This window comes from Manis pentadactyla, chromosome 8 (genome assembly GCF_030020395.1).
Source record: "Manis pentadactyla isolate mManPen7 chromosome 8, mManPen7.hap1, whole genome shotgun sequence".
NCBI classification, from domain to species: Eukaryota; Metazoa; Chordata; class Mammalia; order Pholidota; family Manidae; genus Manis; species Manis pentadactyla.
Genome location: NC_080026.1, coordinates 140,777,771 through 140,797,470, shown reverse-complemented (window position 1 = coordinate 140,797,470; position 19,700 = coordinate 140,777,771). Strand labels below are relative to the sequence as shown.

At 41.0% G+C, this 19,700-nt stretch overlaps 1 protein-coding gene across 1 annotated transcript; it reads right to left on the bottom strand.

The window, feature by feature from the left end:
* Window positions 1-12,567: 12,567 nt before the first annotated feature.
* Window positions 12,568-17,864, bottom strand: LOC118934304 (olfactory receptor 13A1-like). Its single transcript, XM_036929695.2, has 2 exons — window positions 17,659-17,864; window positions 12,568-14,345 (listed from the first exon to the last, which is right to left on the bottom strand). The coding sequence occupies exon 2, from the start codon at window positions 14,289-14,291 to the stop codon at window positions 13,332-13,334; it is 960 nt and encodes a 319-aa protein (XP_036785590.2). The 5' UTR covers window positions 14,292-14,345; window positions 17,659-17,864; the 3' UTR covers window positions 12,568-13,331.
* Window positions 17,865-19,700: the final 1,836 nt, after the last annotated feature.

Here is a 19,700-nt window from a genome sequence, read left to right as displayed (position 1 = left end):
TTTCAGTCTATTATACTTTGCTTAATTTTAAGTAGATTCTATTGCTAAGTCTTCAAATTCACTGACCTCTTCCTTCATAGCTTCCCAACTGTTGTTACTTGGTGAACTTTTCATTTTAGATACAGCATTTTTCATTTCTAGGAATTCCATTTGATTCTTGATTAAGTCTTTGGTTTCTCTCCTCAATTATATTCATGTTTTTCTTTAGCATATGGAACTTATTCACAATAGCTGTTTCATGGCATTATTCACTAGTTTCATCATCTGTGTCAGTTCTGAGCCTGTTTCTGGTGACTGACTTTCTCCCCCGTATGTCTCCACCTCTTTTCTGCTTCTTTCACTTGCCTGGTACTTCCTGGATACTGACGTGGTGATGTTACATTGCTCACCGCTTGCTTCTGGAGTTCCTCTTTACAGAATGTTTGGCTCTTTCTGGCAGGAAATCAATTTGCTGATTTGTTTGTTGCTTCGAAAGTTATTTAGGTGCCTTTAGGGTTATCTAGAATGGCCTTTGTTCTATGGGTATAACTGCCTCACACCCAATATATAGCCCTCTGGACTCTCAACTGAATATGGGAAGTCTATAAATCATACAGCTGGTCAAACACATAGAAGAGGAATGAATGAATTCCTAAAAAGGAAGGAATATCACTGGCATTCAGGGAAGTGCAAATTACAACAACGAAATAAAAGTTTCACTTTCAGACTGGAAATTTTAGTGAAGATATGAGGAAATTAACACATTTGTACACTGTTTGCATTTTGTGAAAAAATGTACAAAATTTGGCTGTTGTCATATGTATCCTTTCTGTCATCAATCCCGCTTCCCAGACTATTTCTGCATAAGTATTCAGAGTGCTCCAATATTTATAAGACTATTCCATGTAGCATTTTTATAACAGAAAAATGAAATAATCTAAATCTCCATTGATAGATACCGAGCTAAATAAAATGACTTAACACAATAAAAATTTATAGAGATCTATAAAAATGTTGATATCCAACATTTATTTAACAAGACATAATAAAACCTTTCTGGAAGAATATAAAAGAAATAACCAGTAGGGATTGCCCTGGAGATAGAAAGGGGTGTGTGTGTGTAGGTGGGATGTGGATTCAGGGAGGAAGAAGGATCTGTTGAAATTGTTTCTACTCTTTTCTTTATTAAGGTATCATTGATATACAATCTTATAAAGGTTTTGCATGAGTAACATTGTGGTTATTACATTCACCCATATTATCAAATACCCCACACACCCCATTGCAGTCTCTGTCCATCAGCACAGTAAGATGATACAGAGTCACTACTTGTCTTCTCTGCTCTGCTATACTGCCTTCCTCATGACCCCCTACAATATGTGTGCTGAACATAATGCCTCTCAGTCCCCTTCTCCCTCCCTTTTCACTCACCCTCCCACCCCCCTTCCCTTTGGTAACCGCTAGTCCCTTCTTGGAGTCTGTGAGTCTGCTGCTGTTTTTTTCCTTCAGTTTTGCTTTGTTGCTATACTCCATAAATGAGGGAAATCATTTGGTACTTGTCTTCCTCTGCAGGACTTAATTCGCTGAGCATAATACCCTCTGGCTCCATCCTTGTTGTTGCAAATGGTAGGATTTGTTTCTTTCTTATGACTGAATAGTATTCCATTGTGTATGTGTACCACCTCTTCTTTATTCCTTCATCTACTGGTGGACACTTAGGCTGCTTCCATACCTTGGCTATTGTAAATAGTGCTGCAATAAACATAGGGGTGCATATGTCTTTTTGTTTTTATGGGTTTTTTTTGTTTTGTTTTTTATTAAGGTATCATTGAAACACACTCTTATGAAGGTTTCACAAGAAAAACAAAGTGGTTACTGGAATCACCCTTATTATTGGGTCCCTCCCCATGCCCCATTGCAGTCACTGTCCATCAGTGTAGTAAGATGCCACAGAGTCCCTACTTGTCTTCTCTGTGCTACACTGTCTTCCCCATGACCGCACACACACACCATGTGCACTAATCATGATACCCACAATCCCCTTCTCCCTCCCTCCCCACCTGCCCTCTCCCACCCCTCCCCTTTGGTAACTGCTAGTCCCTTCTTGGAGTCTGTGAGTCTGCTGCTATTTTGTTCCATCTGTTTTGCTTCATTGTTATACTCCACAAATGAGGGAAGTCATTTGGTATTTGTCTTTCTCTGCCTGACTTATTTCACTGAGCATAATACCCTCTAGCTCCATCCATGTTGTTGCAAATGGTAGGATTTGTTTCTTTCTTATGACTGAATAGTATTCCATTGTGTATGTGTACCACATCTTCTTTATCCATTCATCTACTGATGGACACTTAGGCTGCTTCCATATCTTGGCTATTGTAAATAGTGCTGCAATAAACATAGGGGTGCATACATCTTTTTGAATCTGAAAACTTGTTTTCTTTGGGTGAATTCCTAGGAGTGGAATTCCCAGGTCAAATGGTATTTCTATTTTTAGTTTTTTGAGGAGCCTACATATTGCTTTCCACAATGGTTGAACTAATTTACATTCCCACCAGCAGTGTAGGAGGATTCCCCTTTCTCCACATCCTCGTCAACATTTGTTGTTGTTTGTCTTTTGGATGTTGGCCATCCTAACTGGTGTGAGGTGATATCTCATTGTGGTTTTTATTTGCATTTCCCTGATAATTAGAGATGTGGAACATCATTTCATGTGCCTGTTGGCCATCTGAATTTCTCCTTTGGAGAAGTGTCTGTTCATATCCTCTGCCCATTTTTTAATAGGGTTATTTGCTTTTTTGGTATTGAGGCATGTGAGTTCTTTATATATTTTGGCTGTTAACCCCATATCAGATATGTCATCTACAAATATATTCTCCCATACCATAGGATGCCTTTTTGTTCTACTGATGGTGTTTTTTGCTGTACAGAAGCTTTTTAGTTGGATGTAGTCCCATTTGTTCATTTTTGCTTTTGTTTCCTTTGCCCAAGGAGATATGTTCAGGAAAAAATTCCTCATGTTTATATTCAAGAGATTTTTGCCTGTGTTTTCTCCTAAGAGTATTAAGATTTCATGACTTACATTCAGGTTTTTGATACATTTCAAGTTTACTTTTGTGTATGGAGTTAGACAACACTCCAGTTTTGTTCTCTTATGTGTAGCTGTCCATTTTTGCCAACACCAGTTGTTGAAGAGGCTGTCCTTTTCCCCATTGTATATCCACGGCTCCTTTATTGTAAATTAATTGGCCATATATTTTGGGGTTTATATCAGGAATCTCTTTTCTGTTTCATTGATCTGTGGGTCTGTTCTTATGCCAGTACCAAATTGTTTTGATTACTGTGGCTTTGTAGTAGAGCTTGAAGTTGAGGAATGTAATTCCCCCAGCTTTATTCTTCCTTCTCAGGATTGCTTTGGCTATACTATTTGGGGTCTTCTGTGGTTCCATATGAATTTTAGAACTATTTGTTCTAGTTTGTTGAAGAATTCTCTTGGAATTTTGATAGGGATTACATTAAATCTGTAGATTGTTTTAGGCTGAATGGCCATTTTTACAATATTAATTCTTCCTATCCATGAGCATGGGATGTATTTCCATTTATTGGTGTCTTCTTTAATTTCTCTCATGAGTATCTTGTCGTGTTCAGTATATAGGTCTTTCATGTCCTTGGTTAGGTTTCTTCCTAGGTATTTTATTTTTGATGCAATTGTAAATGTAACTGTTTTCTTGATTTCTCTTTCTGCCTGTTCATTGTTAGTATATAGGAATACAACAGATTTCTGTGCATTAATTTTGTATCCTACAAATTTGCTGAATTCAGTATTAGTTCTAGTAGTTTTAGAGTGGGTTCTTTAGGGTTTTTTATGTACAACACCATGTCATCTGCAAACAGGGACAGTTTAACTTCTTCCTTACCAATCTGAATGCCTTTTATTTCTTTGTGTTGTCTGATTACCATGGGACCTCCGGTACTATGTTGAATAAAAGTGGGGAGAGTGGGCATCCTTGTCTTGTTCCAAATCTTTTTTTTTTTTCAGGGTACAGGCTTTTATTTAGAGATAAAGTGAGAGGACAGAGCTCCCGGCTCACACTAGGAGGGGACAAGAGAGTCTGTGGTTGGCTCATTGTCTAGGGGTTTTATGCGTGGTTGAGGATTTTCAGGAATGAGGGTAAAGGGTTAGGGGTGCAGACTTGTTGAGTGGTCCCAGAATGCTCATTTTTTTTTAGATAATTATTTTTTATTGAAGGGTAGTTGACACACAGTATTACATTAGTTTCAGGTGTACAACACAGTGATTCAACATTTATGTACATGATAATTCTAGGTACCAGCTATCACCATACCAAGTTGTTACAATATTTTGACTATATTCCTTATGCTGTACATTACATCCCAGTTACTTATTTATTTTACAATTGGAAGTGTATATATATATATATTTTTTTTGTGTGTGAGGGCCTCTCTCATATTTATTGATCAAATGGTTGTTAACAATAATAATATTCTGTATAGGGGGGGTCAATGCTCAATGCACAATTAATTAATCCACCCCAAGCCTAATTTTCATCAGTCTCCAATCTTCTGAAGCATAATGAACAAGTTCTTACATGGAGTACAAATTCTTACATAGTGAATAAGTTACATGGTGAACAGTACAAGGGCAGTCATCACAGAAGCTTTCGGTTTTGCTCATGCATTATGAACTATAAACAGTTCAAATATGAATATTCATTTGATTTTTATACTTGATTTATATGTGGATACCACATTTCTCTCTTTATTATTATTATTTTTAATAAAATGCTGAAGTGGTAGGTAGATACAGGACAAAGGTAGAAAACATAGTTTAGTGTTGTAAGAGAGCAAATGTAGATGATCAGGTGTGTGCCTGTAGACTATGTGTTAATCCAAGCTAGACAAGGGCAATAAAACATCCATGTATGCAGAAGATTTCTCTCAGAACAGGGGGGGTGAGGTTCTAAGCCTCACCTCTGTTGATCCCCAATTTCTCACCTGATGGCCCCCCTGCGACTGTTACTGTCTTAGGTTGTTCCTCCCTTGAGGAATCTTACCCGTCTCTGGCTAACCAGTCATCTTCTGGGGCCATACAGGGAAATGTAAAGTTGGTAAGTGAGAGGGAAGCCTTATTGTTTGAAATGGTTAGCTTTTTATTTCTTTGCATAGTTATGCCCTGTAGCTTCTATGCCCAGCATTTGTCTTGAGGTATCTTTACCACGTGGAAGAATTATGATACTTGGTAAATTTGATATGAGGCACGAATTCTATTTAAGGGTTGTAATTAGGAAGGAGGAAGAAAAGCTATAGAAGTAGCAGGCAGAAGAAAACATGGGAAGATTGATTACTTCTTTGACATATCTTCTTGTAGAGTAACTTCAGCATGTATAGGTTTTAAGCTACTACTTAAATTGCGCACACACATTAACATAATAGGAGTATAGTTACATAACCAAAGCATATCTGTAATTACCAGCCATCTCCAGTGAAACCAAGAAAACCAGTTAGGCACCTTAGGCATTTGTGAAAACTTATCTATGATATGGTGGATATTGTCCAACTGAACTTGAACAGTCTGAGAGAAATCAGACAAATTAAAACAACCCATTCCTGGGGAATGTTCACATCCCTTATGTTCTTTTAACAGTAAATAGTCTGTAGTTGTAAGATTTTGGAGCGCTACAATTTGCACTTCTCCTAATTCTTGGTTGAGTTCCAACAGTATAGATCCAGTCAAATTTGTTGTTTTACTGTATGCACAGGCCAGCTTAGATATCTCCTTCTTCATTCCCATGGCAAGTCCAGGAGCTGGTGGGATGAGTGCATCTACAGCTGTAGCAGTGCGTGGATCTTTGTTGGGGTTTTTGATGATCATCTTCTGGCATGAGTCTTCCAGAGAGTGCTGATGTTGGAAGTTCTCTTTCATATCGTATCTTAGTTCATTTTCGGGGTAGCCCAATTAGGCTTTGATCCTCTGTATAAACACAAACAGACCCTTTGCCTACACTTTTATATGCCCTTTATACCCTTGTGTAGAACTCATTGGAGGTTACCACACAGGAACTGCCCTTTTTTTTGTTTTGTTTTGTTTTGTTTTTGGTATCACTAATCTACACTTACATGACGAATATTATGTTTACTAGGCTCTCCCCTATACCAGGTCCCCCCTATAAACCCCTTTACAGTCACTGTCCATCAGCATAGCAAAATGTTGTAGAATCACTACTTGCCTTCTCTGTGTTGTACAGCCCTCCCTTTTCTCCTACCCCCCATGTATGTTAATCTTAATACCCTCCTACTTCTCCCCCCCACCTTATCCCTCCCTACCCACCCATCCTCCCCAGTCCCTTTCCCTTTGGTACCTGTTAGTCCATTCTTGAGTTCTGTGATTCTGCTGCTGTTTTGTTCCTTCAGTTTTTCCTTTGTTCTTATATTCCACAGATAAGTGAAATCATTTGGTATTTCTCTTTCTCCGCTTGGCTTGTTTCACTGAGCATAATACCCTCCAGCTCCATCCATGTTGCTGCAAATGATTGGATTTGCCCTTTTCTTATGGCTGAGTAGTATTCCATTGTGTATATGTACCACATCTTCTTTATCCATTCATCTATCGATGGACATTTAGATTGCTTCCAATTCTTGGCTATTGTAAATAGTGCTGCGATAAACATAGGGGTGCACTGATCTTTCTCATTCTTGATTGCTGCATTCTTAGGGTAAATTCCTAGGAGTGCAATTCCTGGGTCAAATGGTAAGTCTGTTTTGAGCATTTTGATGTACCTCCATACTGCTTTCCACAATGGTTGAACTAACTTACATTCCCACCAGCAGTGTAGGAGGGTTCCCCTTTCTCCACAGCCTCGCCAACATTTGTTGTTGTTTGTCTTTTGGATGTTGGCCATCCTTACTGGTGTGAGGTGATACCTCATTGTAGTTTTAATTTGCATTTCTCTGATAATTAGCGATGTGGAGCATCTTTTCATGTCTGTTGGCCATCTGTATTTCTTTTTTGGAGAACCGTCTGTTCAGTTCCTCTGCCCATTTCTTAATTGGGTTATTTGTTTTTTGTTTGTTGAGGCGTGTGAGCTCTTTATATATTCTGGACGTCAAGCCTTTATCGGATGTGTCATTTTCAAATATATTCTCCCATACTGTAGGGTTCCTTTTTGTTCTATTGATGGTGTCTTTTGCTGTACAGAAGCTTTTCAGCTTAATATAGTCCCACTTGTTCATTTTTGCTGTTGTTTTCCTTGCCCAGGGAGATATGTTCAAGAAGAGGTCACTCATGTTTATGTCTAAGAGGTTTGTGCCTATGTTTTTTTGCAAGAGTTTAATGGTTCTGTGACTTACATTCAGGTCTTTGATCCATTTTGAGTTTACTTTTGTATATGGGGTTAGACAATGGTCCAGTTTCATTCTCCTACATGTAGCTGTCCAGTTTTGCCAGCACCACCTGTTGAAGAGACTGTCATTTCGCCATTGTATGTCCATGGCTCCTTTATCAAATATTAATTGACCATATATGTCTGGGCTAATGTCTGGATTGTCTAGTCTGTTCCATTGGTCTGTGGCTCTGTTCTTGTGCCAGTACCAAATTGTCTTGATTACTATGGCTTTATAATAGAGCTTGAAGTTGGGGAGTGAGATTCCCCCTACTTTATTCTTCTTTCTCAGGATTGCTTTGGCTATTCGGGGTCTTTGGTGTTTCCATATGAATTTTTGAATTATTTGTTCCAGTTCATTGAAGAATGTTGCTGGTAGTTTCATAGGGATTGCATCAAATCTGTATATTGCTTTGGGCAGGATGGCCATTTTGACGATATTAATTCTTCCTAGCCACGAGCATGGGATGAGTTTCCATCTGTTAGTGTCCCCTTTAATTTCTCTTAAGAGTGACTTGTAGTTTTCAGAGTATAAGTCTTTCACTTCTTTGGTTAGGTTTATTCCTAGGTATTTTATTTTTTTTGATGCAATTGTGAATGGAGTTGTTTTCCTGATTTCTCTTTCTGTTGGTTCATTGTTAGTATATAGGAAAGCCACAGATTTCTGTGTGTTGATTTTGTATCCTGCAACTTTGCTGTATTCCGATATCAGTTCTAGTAGTTTTGGGGTGGAGTCTTTAGGGTTTTTTATGTACAGTATCATGTCGTCTGCAAATAGTGACAGTTTAACTTCTTCCTTACCAATATGGATGCCTTTTATTTCTTTGTGTTGTCTGATTGCCATGGATAGGACCTCCAGTACTATGTTGAATAAAAGTGGGGAGAGTGGGCATCCTTGTCTTGTTCCAAATCTTACATAAAAAGCTTTCAGCTTTTTTTTCAGTTGAGTATGATATTGGCTGTGGGTTTGTCATACATGACCTTTATTATGTTGAGGTACTTGCCCTCTATACCCATTGTTGAGAGTTTTTATCATGAATGGATATTGAATTTTGTTGAATGCTTTTTCAGCATCTATGGAGATGATTATGTGATTTTTGTCCTTCTATTTGTTGATGTCCTATATGATGTTGATGGATTTTCAATATTGTACCACCCTTGCATGCCTGGAATAAATCCTACTTGATCATGATGGATGATCTTTTTGATGTATTTTTTAATTCTCTTTCCTAATATTTCATTGAAGATTTTTGCATCTATGTTCCTCAGGGATTATTGGTCTGTAGTTTTCTTTATTTGTGATGCCTTTGCCTGGTTTTGGTATTAGAGTGATGTTGGCCTTGTAGAATGAGTTTGGGAGTATTCCCTCCTCTTCTACTTTTTGGAAAACTTTAAGGAGGATGAATCTCTACAACCTTGCTGTGGCTTAGCCATGTGCCAACCCTACATCCGGGATGGTCACAGCAGGACACATGCTGCATGGTATCACTCCCACATAATGAGAATTTAACTTTCACAGAGCCATTGGGAACTGCCTATGGAAATACTACAATGGTGACATGGTTTTGCACTGCCATCTGTCTACACCATAAAGAGTAGGGTGATCTGGGGGAGCGTTCTGGTTCCCTAAGCAGTTGACCTCACACAATTGCTAAAAGGGTGCTTCTAAAAACTCAGAATATCAGGAAAACAATTCTGTTCACAATTGCATCAAAAAGAATAAAATACATAGGAATAAACCTAACCAAGGAAGTGAAAGACCTGCAACCTGAAAACTATAAGACACTCACGAGAGAAATTAAAGAAGATACCAATAAATGGAAACACATCCCATGCTCATGGATAGGAAGAATTAATATTGTCAAAATGGCCATCCTGCCAAAAGCAATCTACAGATTCAATGCAAGTCCTATCAAAATACCAATAGCATTCTTCAACGAACTAGAGAAAATCATTCTGAAATTCACATGGAACCACAAAAGACCCCGAATAGCTAAAGCAATTCTGAGAAAGAAGAAGAAAGCTGGGGGGATTATGCTCCCCAACATCAAGCTCTACTACAAAGCCACAGTAATCAAGACAATTTGGTACTGACACAAGAACAGACCTATAGACCAATGGAACAGACTAGAGAGCCCTGATATAAACCCAAGCATATATGGTCAATTAATATACGATAAAGGAGCCATGGATATACAATGGGGAAATGACAGCCTCTTCAACAGCTGGTGTTGGCAAAACTGGACAGCTACATGTAAGAGAATGAACCTGGATCATTGTCTAACCCCATACACAAAAGTAAACTCAAAATGGATTAAAGACCTGAATGTAAGCCATGAAACCATAAAACTCTTAGAAAAAAATATAGGCAAAAATCTCTTGGACATTAACATGAGCAACTTCTTCATGAACATATCTTCCCAGGCAAGGGAAACAAAAGCAAAAATGAACAATGGGACTATATCAAGCTGAAAAGCTTCTGTACAGCAAAGGACACCATCAGTAGAACAAAAATACATCCTACAGTATGGGAGAATATATTCATAAATGACATATCTGATAAGGGGTTGTCATCCAAATTATATAAAGAGCTCATGCACCTCAACAAACAAAAGGCAAATAAGCCAATTAAAAAATGGGGAAAGGAGCTGAACAGACACTTCTCCAGAGAAGAAATTCAGATGGCCAACAGGCACATGAAAAGATGCTCCACATCCCTAACCATCAGAGAAATGCAAATTAAAACCACAATGAGATATCACCTCACACCAGTTAGGATGGCCAACATCCAAAAGACAAACAACAACAAATGTTGGTGAGGATGTGGAGAAAGGGGACTCCTCCTACACTGCTGGTGGGAATGTAAACTAGTTCAAGCATTGTTGAAAGCAGTATGGAGGTTCCTCAAAAAAACTAAAAATAGAAATGCCATTTGACCCTTAAATTCCACTCCTAGGAGTTTACCCTAAGAATGCAGCAGCCCAGTTTGAAAAAGACATATGCACCCCTATGTTTATCGCAGCACTATTTACAATAGCCAAGAAATGGAAGCAACCTAAGTGTCCATCAGCAGATGAATAGATAAACAAGATGTGCTACATATACACAATGGAATACTATTCAGTCATAAGAAGAAAATAAATCCTACCATTTGCAACAACATGGATGGAACTAGAGGGTATTATGCTCAGTGAAATAAGCCAGGTGGAGAAAGACAAGTATCAAATGATTTCAGTCATCAGTGGAGTATAAGAACAAAGCAAAAACTGAAGGAACAAAACAGCAGCAGACTCACAGAACCCAAGAATGGACTAACAGTTGCCAAAGGGAAAGGGACTGAGGAGGATGGGTGGGAAGGGAGGGATAAGGGGAGAAAAGGGGGCATTACAATTCGCACATATAATGTTGGGGTGGGAGGGCATGTGAAAGGCAGTATAACACAGAAAAGACAAGTAGTGATTCTATAGCATCTTTCTACGCTGATAGACAGTGACTATAATGGGGTATGTGGGGGGGACTTGACAATAGGGGGAGAGTAGTAAACATAATGTTGTTCATGTAATTGTACATTAATGATAGCAAAATTTAAAAATCCATTAAAAATAATAATACAAATAATAAATAATAAATAATAAAACTCAGAATATGATATTGACAACTTTTCCTTAAACAAACAGGATATGTGCATTCTATACTGATGAGTGAAAACCTAAATTACCTTCTAAACAGAGGAATTTTGTGGAGGGATCCCTGTGTTGAGGGAAAACTCACATCCGACCCCATGGAGGGTACACAGGGGGAGATGCAGACAGTCTTGCTTTTACCCTGTAATATGGGTAAATTGATATGGGTAAATATGAGGGGTGCTCATATTACAGCTGGAGCCTGTAAAATGCAGACTCTGATTCATCAGGCTTTAATGAGCATTCCAGGTGATTCCTTTGTTATTTTTAGTACTTTTAATCATGTGAAAGGTCAAGATGCTGACGTCTTGCCATATTTATTTTTTACTTCTGAGTAAGAAATTTAAAAATACAGATACAACTCAACTCCTCCTTTAATTTTTTCCCTCCTTGCATTCCTGACATAACCGCTATCCTGAAAACTGAGTGCCTTGTTTCCATATGTGTTTGTATACATTTATTTTGATAAAACAAGATGACCTATTTTTTCAATGCTTTTATAAATATGACATGCTTACAACTATGCACATCAATTTTTGGTTGGCTTTTCTACTGACATCTGCTTTTGCTGTATATCCACATTGATATGACACTTGCAACATGATATTCCATGTGTAATGTATGTCCATATTAGTGTGTATGGATTCAGGATGATATGTCACATGCAATGAATTCATGGCTTGCTTATCCACTTCCCACTATCTGGCAGGTAGGTGGTTTCCACTTTTGCTACTCCACAAAGAGATGCAAGAAACAACTTGGAAACTGTGTCCTTGTGTACATATACAAGGAAAGCTAGCAATGAAACTGTTGAACAGTACAGTATGTATATCTCCTTCCTGCACTGATATGCAGAACAGCACAGTACGGCGGATTGTTTTCCAATGATTCATTGCCTGTTGTGTTCCAGGTCCTGTTCTGCTGAGGCTGTATTGGTGACAGAAACAGCAGCTCCTCTCCTCATGAAACACAGAGATATTAATCAAATAATCAGTTGCATGATTAGCTCTGAAGGCAATAAGAAGACTCTAGGAGAACAGGTGATGGAGGGACCCAACTCAGTCTGGTAAATGAAGATTCAGGATGTAACATGCAGCAAGGATGTAAAATAAGTGTCAGTCAACCAAGTAAAGCACATTCCATACAGAAGGAGTAATGTCTACACAAGACTTAAAGAGGGTGTAGTCTTGGGTCATGCAGTTCCTAGTGTATCTCTGGACCAGGGATTCCATGGCAGTCTGAATGGGAAGGGACATGTCTTCATCAGGGTTCTTCAGAGAGACAGAACCAACAGGAGCTATACATACATGTAGACTTGTGATGGCTGATATATATATATGTATACATACACACATATATAATGCACACATATGTACACAATATGTATAATTATATGTATACTATATGTATATATACTATATGTATAATTCTGTATTTTACAATATCATGTGCATAAACATCTATACATAGATATGGAGATTTATTATCAGAATTGGCTCATGTGATCATGGAGGCCAAGAAGACCCATAACTTGCCTTCTGCAAGCTGAAGGCCCAGAGGAGCTGATGGTGTGATTCAGTCAAAGTCTGAAGGTGTGATAATTGGGGACAGTGGTGTAAGTACTAGTCTGAAGCTGAATGTCAAAGAGAATGAATTCACCCTTCTTTCCTCTTTTGCTCTATTCAGGCCATCAACAATTTGGGGGATGCCCACTCCCACAGGAGAGGACAACCTCCTTTACCTAGTTTACCTATTCAAATGCTACTCTTCTCCAGAGACACCTTCACCGACATACCCAGAAATAATGTTCTACCAGTTGTCTGGGCATCCCTTAGACCAGCCAAGTTGATACATAAAGTTAACCATCACAGGAGAAACTTATTCTGCATTTCGGGGCCATGATCCATTTAGCCTGGGCAGAAATTTGGGTAGCTCTACAGGGGCACTTTTGATGGAATTGAACTGACAGCTTCCCAATGGAGGTTTATACGATGTAGGTAGAGACTCTAGGTTGGTGGGAAGTCCAAGCTGTATGAGATGTAATGAATCTGTTCTTTGTTACTATGTGTTCATTTCTAGGAACCCCAAACTCTCAGTAAAAGGGGGTTGAACTCCACATCAAATTTAGATGCTATGGTGAGTCAATGAAGGAATGTTTTCACAATGGGGGGCATTGAAAATGTCAGCAGCAACCCCATAGAAATAAGATATTAATAACAAGTGGGACACATCTCACAAGGATCATGTGAGAAAGCAACAAAGAACACAAACTTTAGAGACTGCCAATTGACACTTTTTCCACCATGAGCATCAAGACATTTTTGAGAGCTGCCTTGACATCCTTGTTCCTCAGAGTGTAAATGAGAGGGTTCAATGTGGGGCTCACAGTGGAATAAAGCACAGCCACCACCTTGCCAGTCCCAGGAGAGTAGCTGGAACCAGGGCTCAGGTAGGTGTAGATGATGGTGGAGTAGTACATGCTGACCGCGATGAGGTGGGAGGAGCAGGTGGAAAAGGCTCGCCTCTTCCCCTTGGCTGTACGCATCTTCAGGATGGTGGAGATGATAAAGCCATAGGACACCATGGTAAGTACGAAATTCAGCACAGCAAAGAAGATGTCAGCCATAATTGACATGATGTCATTCAAGTACGTGGAGGAACAGGACAGCAGCAGCAGAGGGGGGATTTCACAGAAGAAGTGATCGATCACGTTGGGCCCACAGAAGGTCAACCGTAAAATCAGGCAGGCATTGACTCCAGCACCGAGCACGCTGATGCCCCAAACAGCCCCAGCCAGCACCACACACACCCTGGGGCTCATCATGGATCCATAGTGCAGAGGCTGGCAGATGGCCAGGTAGCGGTCATAAGCCATGGTGGTGAAGAGCAGTAATTCTGCTGCTAGAGACCACGTCAGGAAGTACACCTGGACCACACAGCCCCAGTAAGAGATGCCTCTCTTCTCTGCCACCAGGATCTCAAGCAGCTTGGGCACCACGGTGCAGGCACAGATAACATCAAAAACAGCCAAATTGACCAAGAAAAAGTACATGGGGGTGTGGAGCCTGGAGGTAAAGGCGATGGCTGCCACAATGAGGGAATTTCCACAGAGCGCCATGGTGTAGAGGGAGAGAAAGAGGATGAAGAAGAGCACCCGGAGCTGTGGCGCTGCTGAGAAACCGCGCAGGATGAATTCTGTCACCAGTGTCTGGTTACTCATGGCTGTGTGCATGATCTTTCAATCAGTTCACAGAGATTGAAGTTTCTTTCTTACTCCATAGTTTGACTAGAAAGAAAGGATTTGTTACTATTGGTCGATACAATTGATGCAAGGATTATCATCACCTTATTTTCATTTTCCATTTTCTCTAGGTCCTTATAATCTCTCTGCTAAAACAGCCATCACTCTGGACCCAATAGCCTCTGCTCAGCCCTGGAGGCCATCAGAAGCTACACATATTATTTGTCTTCAATAATGCTCTTCTCTTCATTTTATTCCTCCCAAATGAACATAGCTTCAAGTTTTTCTGCCTATTTCTTTTAAAATCCAAGCAGCATAGACTTCTGTAATGAGGAAGTAAAATACTCACCATCCTCCAAGGGCATGAGCATCTTTTCTGGGATTATGTCCTTTACTTCTTTTGACTCACTGGCTCTTCCCGCAAAGATATTTGGTAGTGATCTCTCCATGTCACTGACAGAATCACCTACCCTCTTTCGCATATGCATGGTCTTCCAACAGAAATGGGCATGAGGTATTCAGTCCTGAAAGCCTCAGTAATTTACTTCTGGCTAGCTGCCTGGCTGGAGCCCACCACAGGTCCTCTGTGGTGCACAGGAGCCTGTCTCTATATGGACCTCAACCTCATCAGTCCCTCTGCTCAAACATGACCTTGATCCTTTCACTTTGGTGGGGTCGGGGGTGGGGGTGGGGTTCTCTGATTTGTTGACTCTGCACTTCTCAGCCGTGGCCAAGCACATGCACCGCTCTCTCGGACCCTACAGTTGTTTTTCTCACTCATTTTTCTGACTTTACTCTGGAGAGACTATACTCTGGGAGATAAATACAGTTAGACCTCGGCCAACCAGAAATGTGCATGAATTTCATAAGGAGGTACTCTCCACTCCCTGATGAGTCCAGTACTAAGCCGCCTGGAGCCACCCTCCCGTGAACCTCTCAGGTCCTTTTGGATTTGTTCTCTTCTCTTTTCATTTATTACTGGAGATGAAATCCTGTAAGTGGTATGAACTCCTTTCCTCATATCATGCACCTCTCTTCTTCTCCGCAAAAAATAATACACCATCCTTCACATTGTCATCTTAACCTCATTTCCTCTGGGAAGTGAGCTCCACAAGTGCAGCGCTGGTGTGCCCCGGTCATGATTCACAGACAAGCGTCACTCCATTTATGCTCTTGTACTTGTGTCTCCCCTTATGTGTCACCGCCAGGTCCCCAGCCAGCAACTGCACCGCAAACCCTACGGAGCATGGAAGTATTCATCACAGAGCCTGAACGCGTTCAGCACCACGGCCAGCGCCACGCCTCACCGCCTGCTATTCAGCACCACGGCCAGTACCCAAAACTCAGCCCCCTGCGCAGGGGCTTTTGTGTCAACGATGCGTCCCCTTAACAGAAAGACGCCTGCAGAATCCTGTGTTGAGCTTGGCCCTCTTGCCTCTTCAGCTCCGTCCAGATACCCCTTCAGGGGATTGCTTCGGTGACTGAGCAGGGGTTCTCCTGTGTTGTAGCTGTAACTCCTGTATGTAGATTTAGGGAGCCTGCATCTAGGGGAAGCATTCCTCTTCATATGTTAGGTTTTTCCTCGCCTCCTTCATCTGATCTCTTTATCCGACAGTTAATCTCCATAACTTGGTAGCAGTTAAAATATTTACCCTCTTATATAGGCATATCTCAAGGGCAGAGAAATCTGAGCACATGTTCTAGGATGGAGAATTGTCTTCTCTGGCCTTTAAGATGTCTGTTTGTCTTCTTTCTGATACCTCCCCAGGCTCCTAACCAGCACTTCTAAAGCAAAGTCTTTGTGGAGCACAGTTCTCAGCAAACAACTTCCCACATATACCTGGAGCTCAGGTGCAGTTAAGTCAGAGTAAAGAGTGGAGCAGTGGAAACCATCAACACAATGAAAGGCAATCTACTGAGTGGGACAGGTTATTTGTAAATCATATATCAGGTAAGGGATTAATATCCAAAATATATAGAGAGCTCACACAACTCAGTAGCAAAAAAAAAAAAATCTCATTAAAAATGGGCTAATGATCTGAATAGATGCTACCCCAAAGACATATAGGTGGAAAATAGGTATATGAAAAGATGCTCTAAAGATCAGGAAATGAAAGTCAAACCACAATGACATATCACTTCACACCTGTTAGAATAGCCAATAACAAAAAGGGAGGAAATACCTAGTTTTTTCAAAGTTGCCTGTAGTTGGGACTGAGGTGCATCCTGCAATCATAACTGCAAGGGCAGGTCCAGCCCTAGGCAGAGCTCCTGTCGGGGAAATATTCAGGGCTCCCCACAGCATCATGGCTGCAGGTTCACGCCCCAGACATTCCTACCACTGGCGTCTCTGTGAGCAGGCTGACAGCCCCTCCCAGCCCGAGTCCTACTGCCTGAGGCTCCAGCATCAGCCACACCAAAGGACCTATTTTCGGGTCTCTCCTCACCGTTTTCCTTCCTTTCCTGCACACCGTTCTTCTCATCAACATTTAACACAATTGAAAGGAAACCACACCTGCAGCAATGTTACAATGAGCATCTCATCTCCTCACAAACAGCATTCCTGCTGCTCATAGACTTCAGCTGAGAGGCCCAAATGCATAAAACTCTGGGTTGGTGGGAGAGGTAATGTGATTTCCTGGAAAGTGCAATTCAAGTAAAGCAACATTCCCTGAAACAGGAAAAATAAAGGAGAAGAAGTGAGGGACAGGGTCATTTAAATATGTACACCCTCCAAAGTTCCAAATCTGGGGCAAGGGTGCCAATGCCACTTTCTCAGCCACAGGGCTGGGCTACACAGTGAGAGGGGGCACGAAATGCAGGCAGACACACTGAGAGGAGGCCCTCGCTCGCCATGGAGGGCTAGGTGCCCAGGGTGGTTCTCTGTGAGACATCTGAGGACCCTGTGACAGTCAGAACCTGCGCACACAGGCGGAGCAAGTGCCTTTCACAGGAAACGTTCACAGCGGCTCACCTAAGTGCCAAATTTCCCTGTTTGCTTGATTCTGAGCCAGCCTTGGACGTTTGTCTACTCGGTGAGGAAAGAGCACCTGTTAGGACCCAGAGTGACCTTGGACAAGTGCCTGCCCTCTTCAGGCCTGTTTCTCCTAACAGGCACTGCCTGCAGAGGCTTAGGGGCCAGGCTCTCTTTGTTTCTCCAGCCCTCTGGTCCCCTGCGTCCACCATGCAGACACCCAGATCGGCTCTGGGAGGTGGACCCCCACTGTCCTCAGACTCTGGGGGAGACAGAAGCAATACCTCAAACCCATGCACTGTCAAGTCCAGAGCGACCCCGGGCACTTCGGGGTGTGTGTGACCTTCTCAGTATCCAGAGGAGGAGAGTTGGTAAGACTTTTACCTGGATTTGGAGATCTAGGTGCTGGAAGGCCTATGGCAGTGTCCAGTAGGATCAAGGAAACATGGAATGTGGCTGCAAAGAGCAGTGGGGAACTGCAGGCTCCTGAGACTGGGGTGGTTTGGCCCATGCCAGGAGGACTGGGTAAGTCTCCCTCAGGTGAAAGTCAGACGCTTGACTCAAAGGCAGACTTTGTTTCTCCCATCATGGAAATTTAAGTACAGTTCAGACCAAAAAGCTCAGGCCAAGAACTGACTTCATCTGAGGGACAGAGAGTAAACAGAAATGCCTTCTCCAGAGTATTTTTTTCATATTATTTGATATGGATCATTTTACAAAGAATGGAGAAAGTTTAAAGCAGTAATCTCATCAAATATAATTCTACATTATTTTATAAACTTCACTATAGCTATAAGAGGCACAGATGATTGCTTATCACAATTTAACTCTGACAATGGAATATTATAATACAATCCATTTGAGATAAGAATGGTTCAACATTACCTCTTTGATATTACAAGCAGATATTTCTAAATTTAACTTTTTGTTATCCTTGTTGATTTCTGAGGGGACATTCTTACCTTATCTCAAAGGTGTTGTTCTTAGTAACTCTGTAAGTGGAAAGTTGAGGCACACTGGTGGAGTTTTATTTACCACTAATTGTGCAAGTACGAAAGGAAAATTAGCCACCCACTCCAAGCCCATAAACTCAACTGCATAATACTGATATCTGCTAACATATAAATAAAGAATAAACACCAGGTCATGAGTGAATGACTATGCATCTATGATTGGTTGAGCAGATCCAATTTTCTTAGGAATCCATAAACAAATTACTGCAAGTCTCACATCATCCCACTGACAATGACACAAACATACAAGTTCAAGAACATAGATCATTGGTTCTTGCCTTTATGGTTGGTCAGTGGCTCTTAGGGGGACGAGTATGCCTCACTTTTTAGGCTGCAAAATTAAAGACACAAAAACAGAGTATGCCAGACAGTTTCCAGAATACGTGAAATAGGACAATCAATGGACTTGTAAAGATGAACAGGGCCTTTAAGGAGGCACTTCACAGATAAATGAACAGACTGGGAAGTGGCCTCTTTTATCGAGCTTCCTAGTGCAGTGAGAGCTGTCACTAGGGAGAGCCATTCATCCCAAGCGACCTGAGGAATGGGTTACCTCAGCGCTGCTCAGTTTCTGATGCTGCCAGGCTCGCAATGACAGCTCTCCTTGGTGCCACACTGTCCTTTCCAGATGCCTAGACCATTGACTCTGAGACACCACATCTCCCAAGCATTCAGAATCTGGGCAAAGCCACCATCCACGATTATACCCACTTTTTAAATTTAAATAATGTTTTCTTAATTACATATGTTTGATTTTTCTTGTATTGCTAAAAATTAGATGGCATGAACTACAGAGGAGTAAAAAGAGCAAAAGTCAATTTGCCCATAACCCTAATACCTAGTATGTTATTGACACTGTTTTGTCTGTGTTTTGTTTCACTGAGGTTACAAACAGTTGTGTTTGTTTTTCCAAATGACAGTGGAAGTTGCAGTTCTTATAGAAATACAGGGCATCTTAATGCTAAAAGCTCCCTCTTCCCCTGGAAACCATATATATCAATAAAGAAGGGGGTAACAAGCTATGTCTTTAGCAAAACTAGGAGACAGAGAAAATCCCAAACCCCAATTTCTGTATAAATTACATACCCATCAGAACTGACAAGAGAATTCACCTGACGTCACAGGTAGAAAAAAACTTCCAAGAAAATTCATGCCCAGAAGTAAAGGGCCCTGTCCTGAGTGGAAATTGCAAAGTGCAAATCTGAGGAAAAAAAATAAGCATGAATGGGGTGGTGGAGTGGCAAGGGGGCTGGGGGCATCACTCTTGGTGACAGCAACCGGCTGTAAAATAAATGAGGACAGGGAGCTGGTAGTAGGGGTGCCCACCCCCAATCAGCTACACAGAGGGGCCATGTATTAAAGAAACTGTTCTTCCTATGAGCTCAGAAACTGGGACAATTACCCCTTACCCCT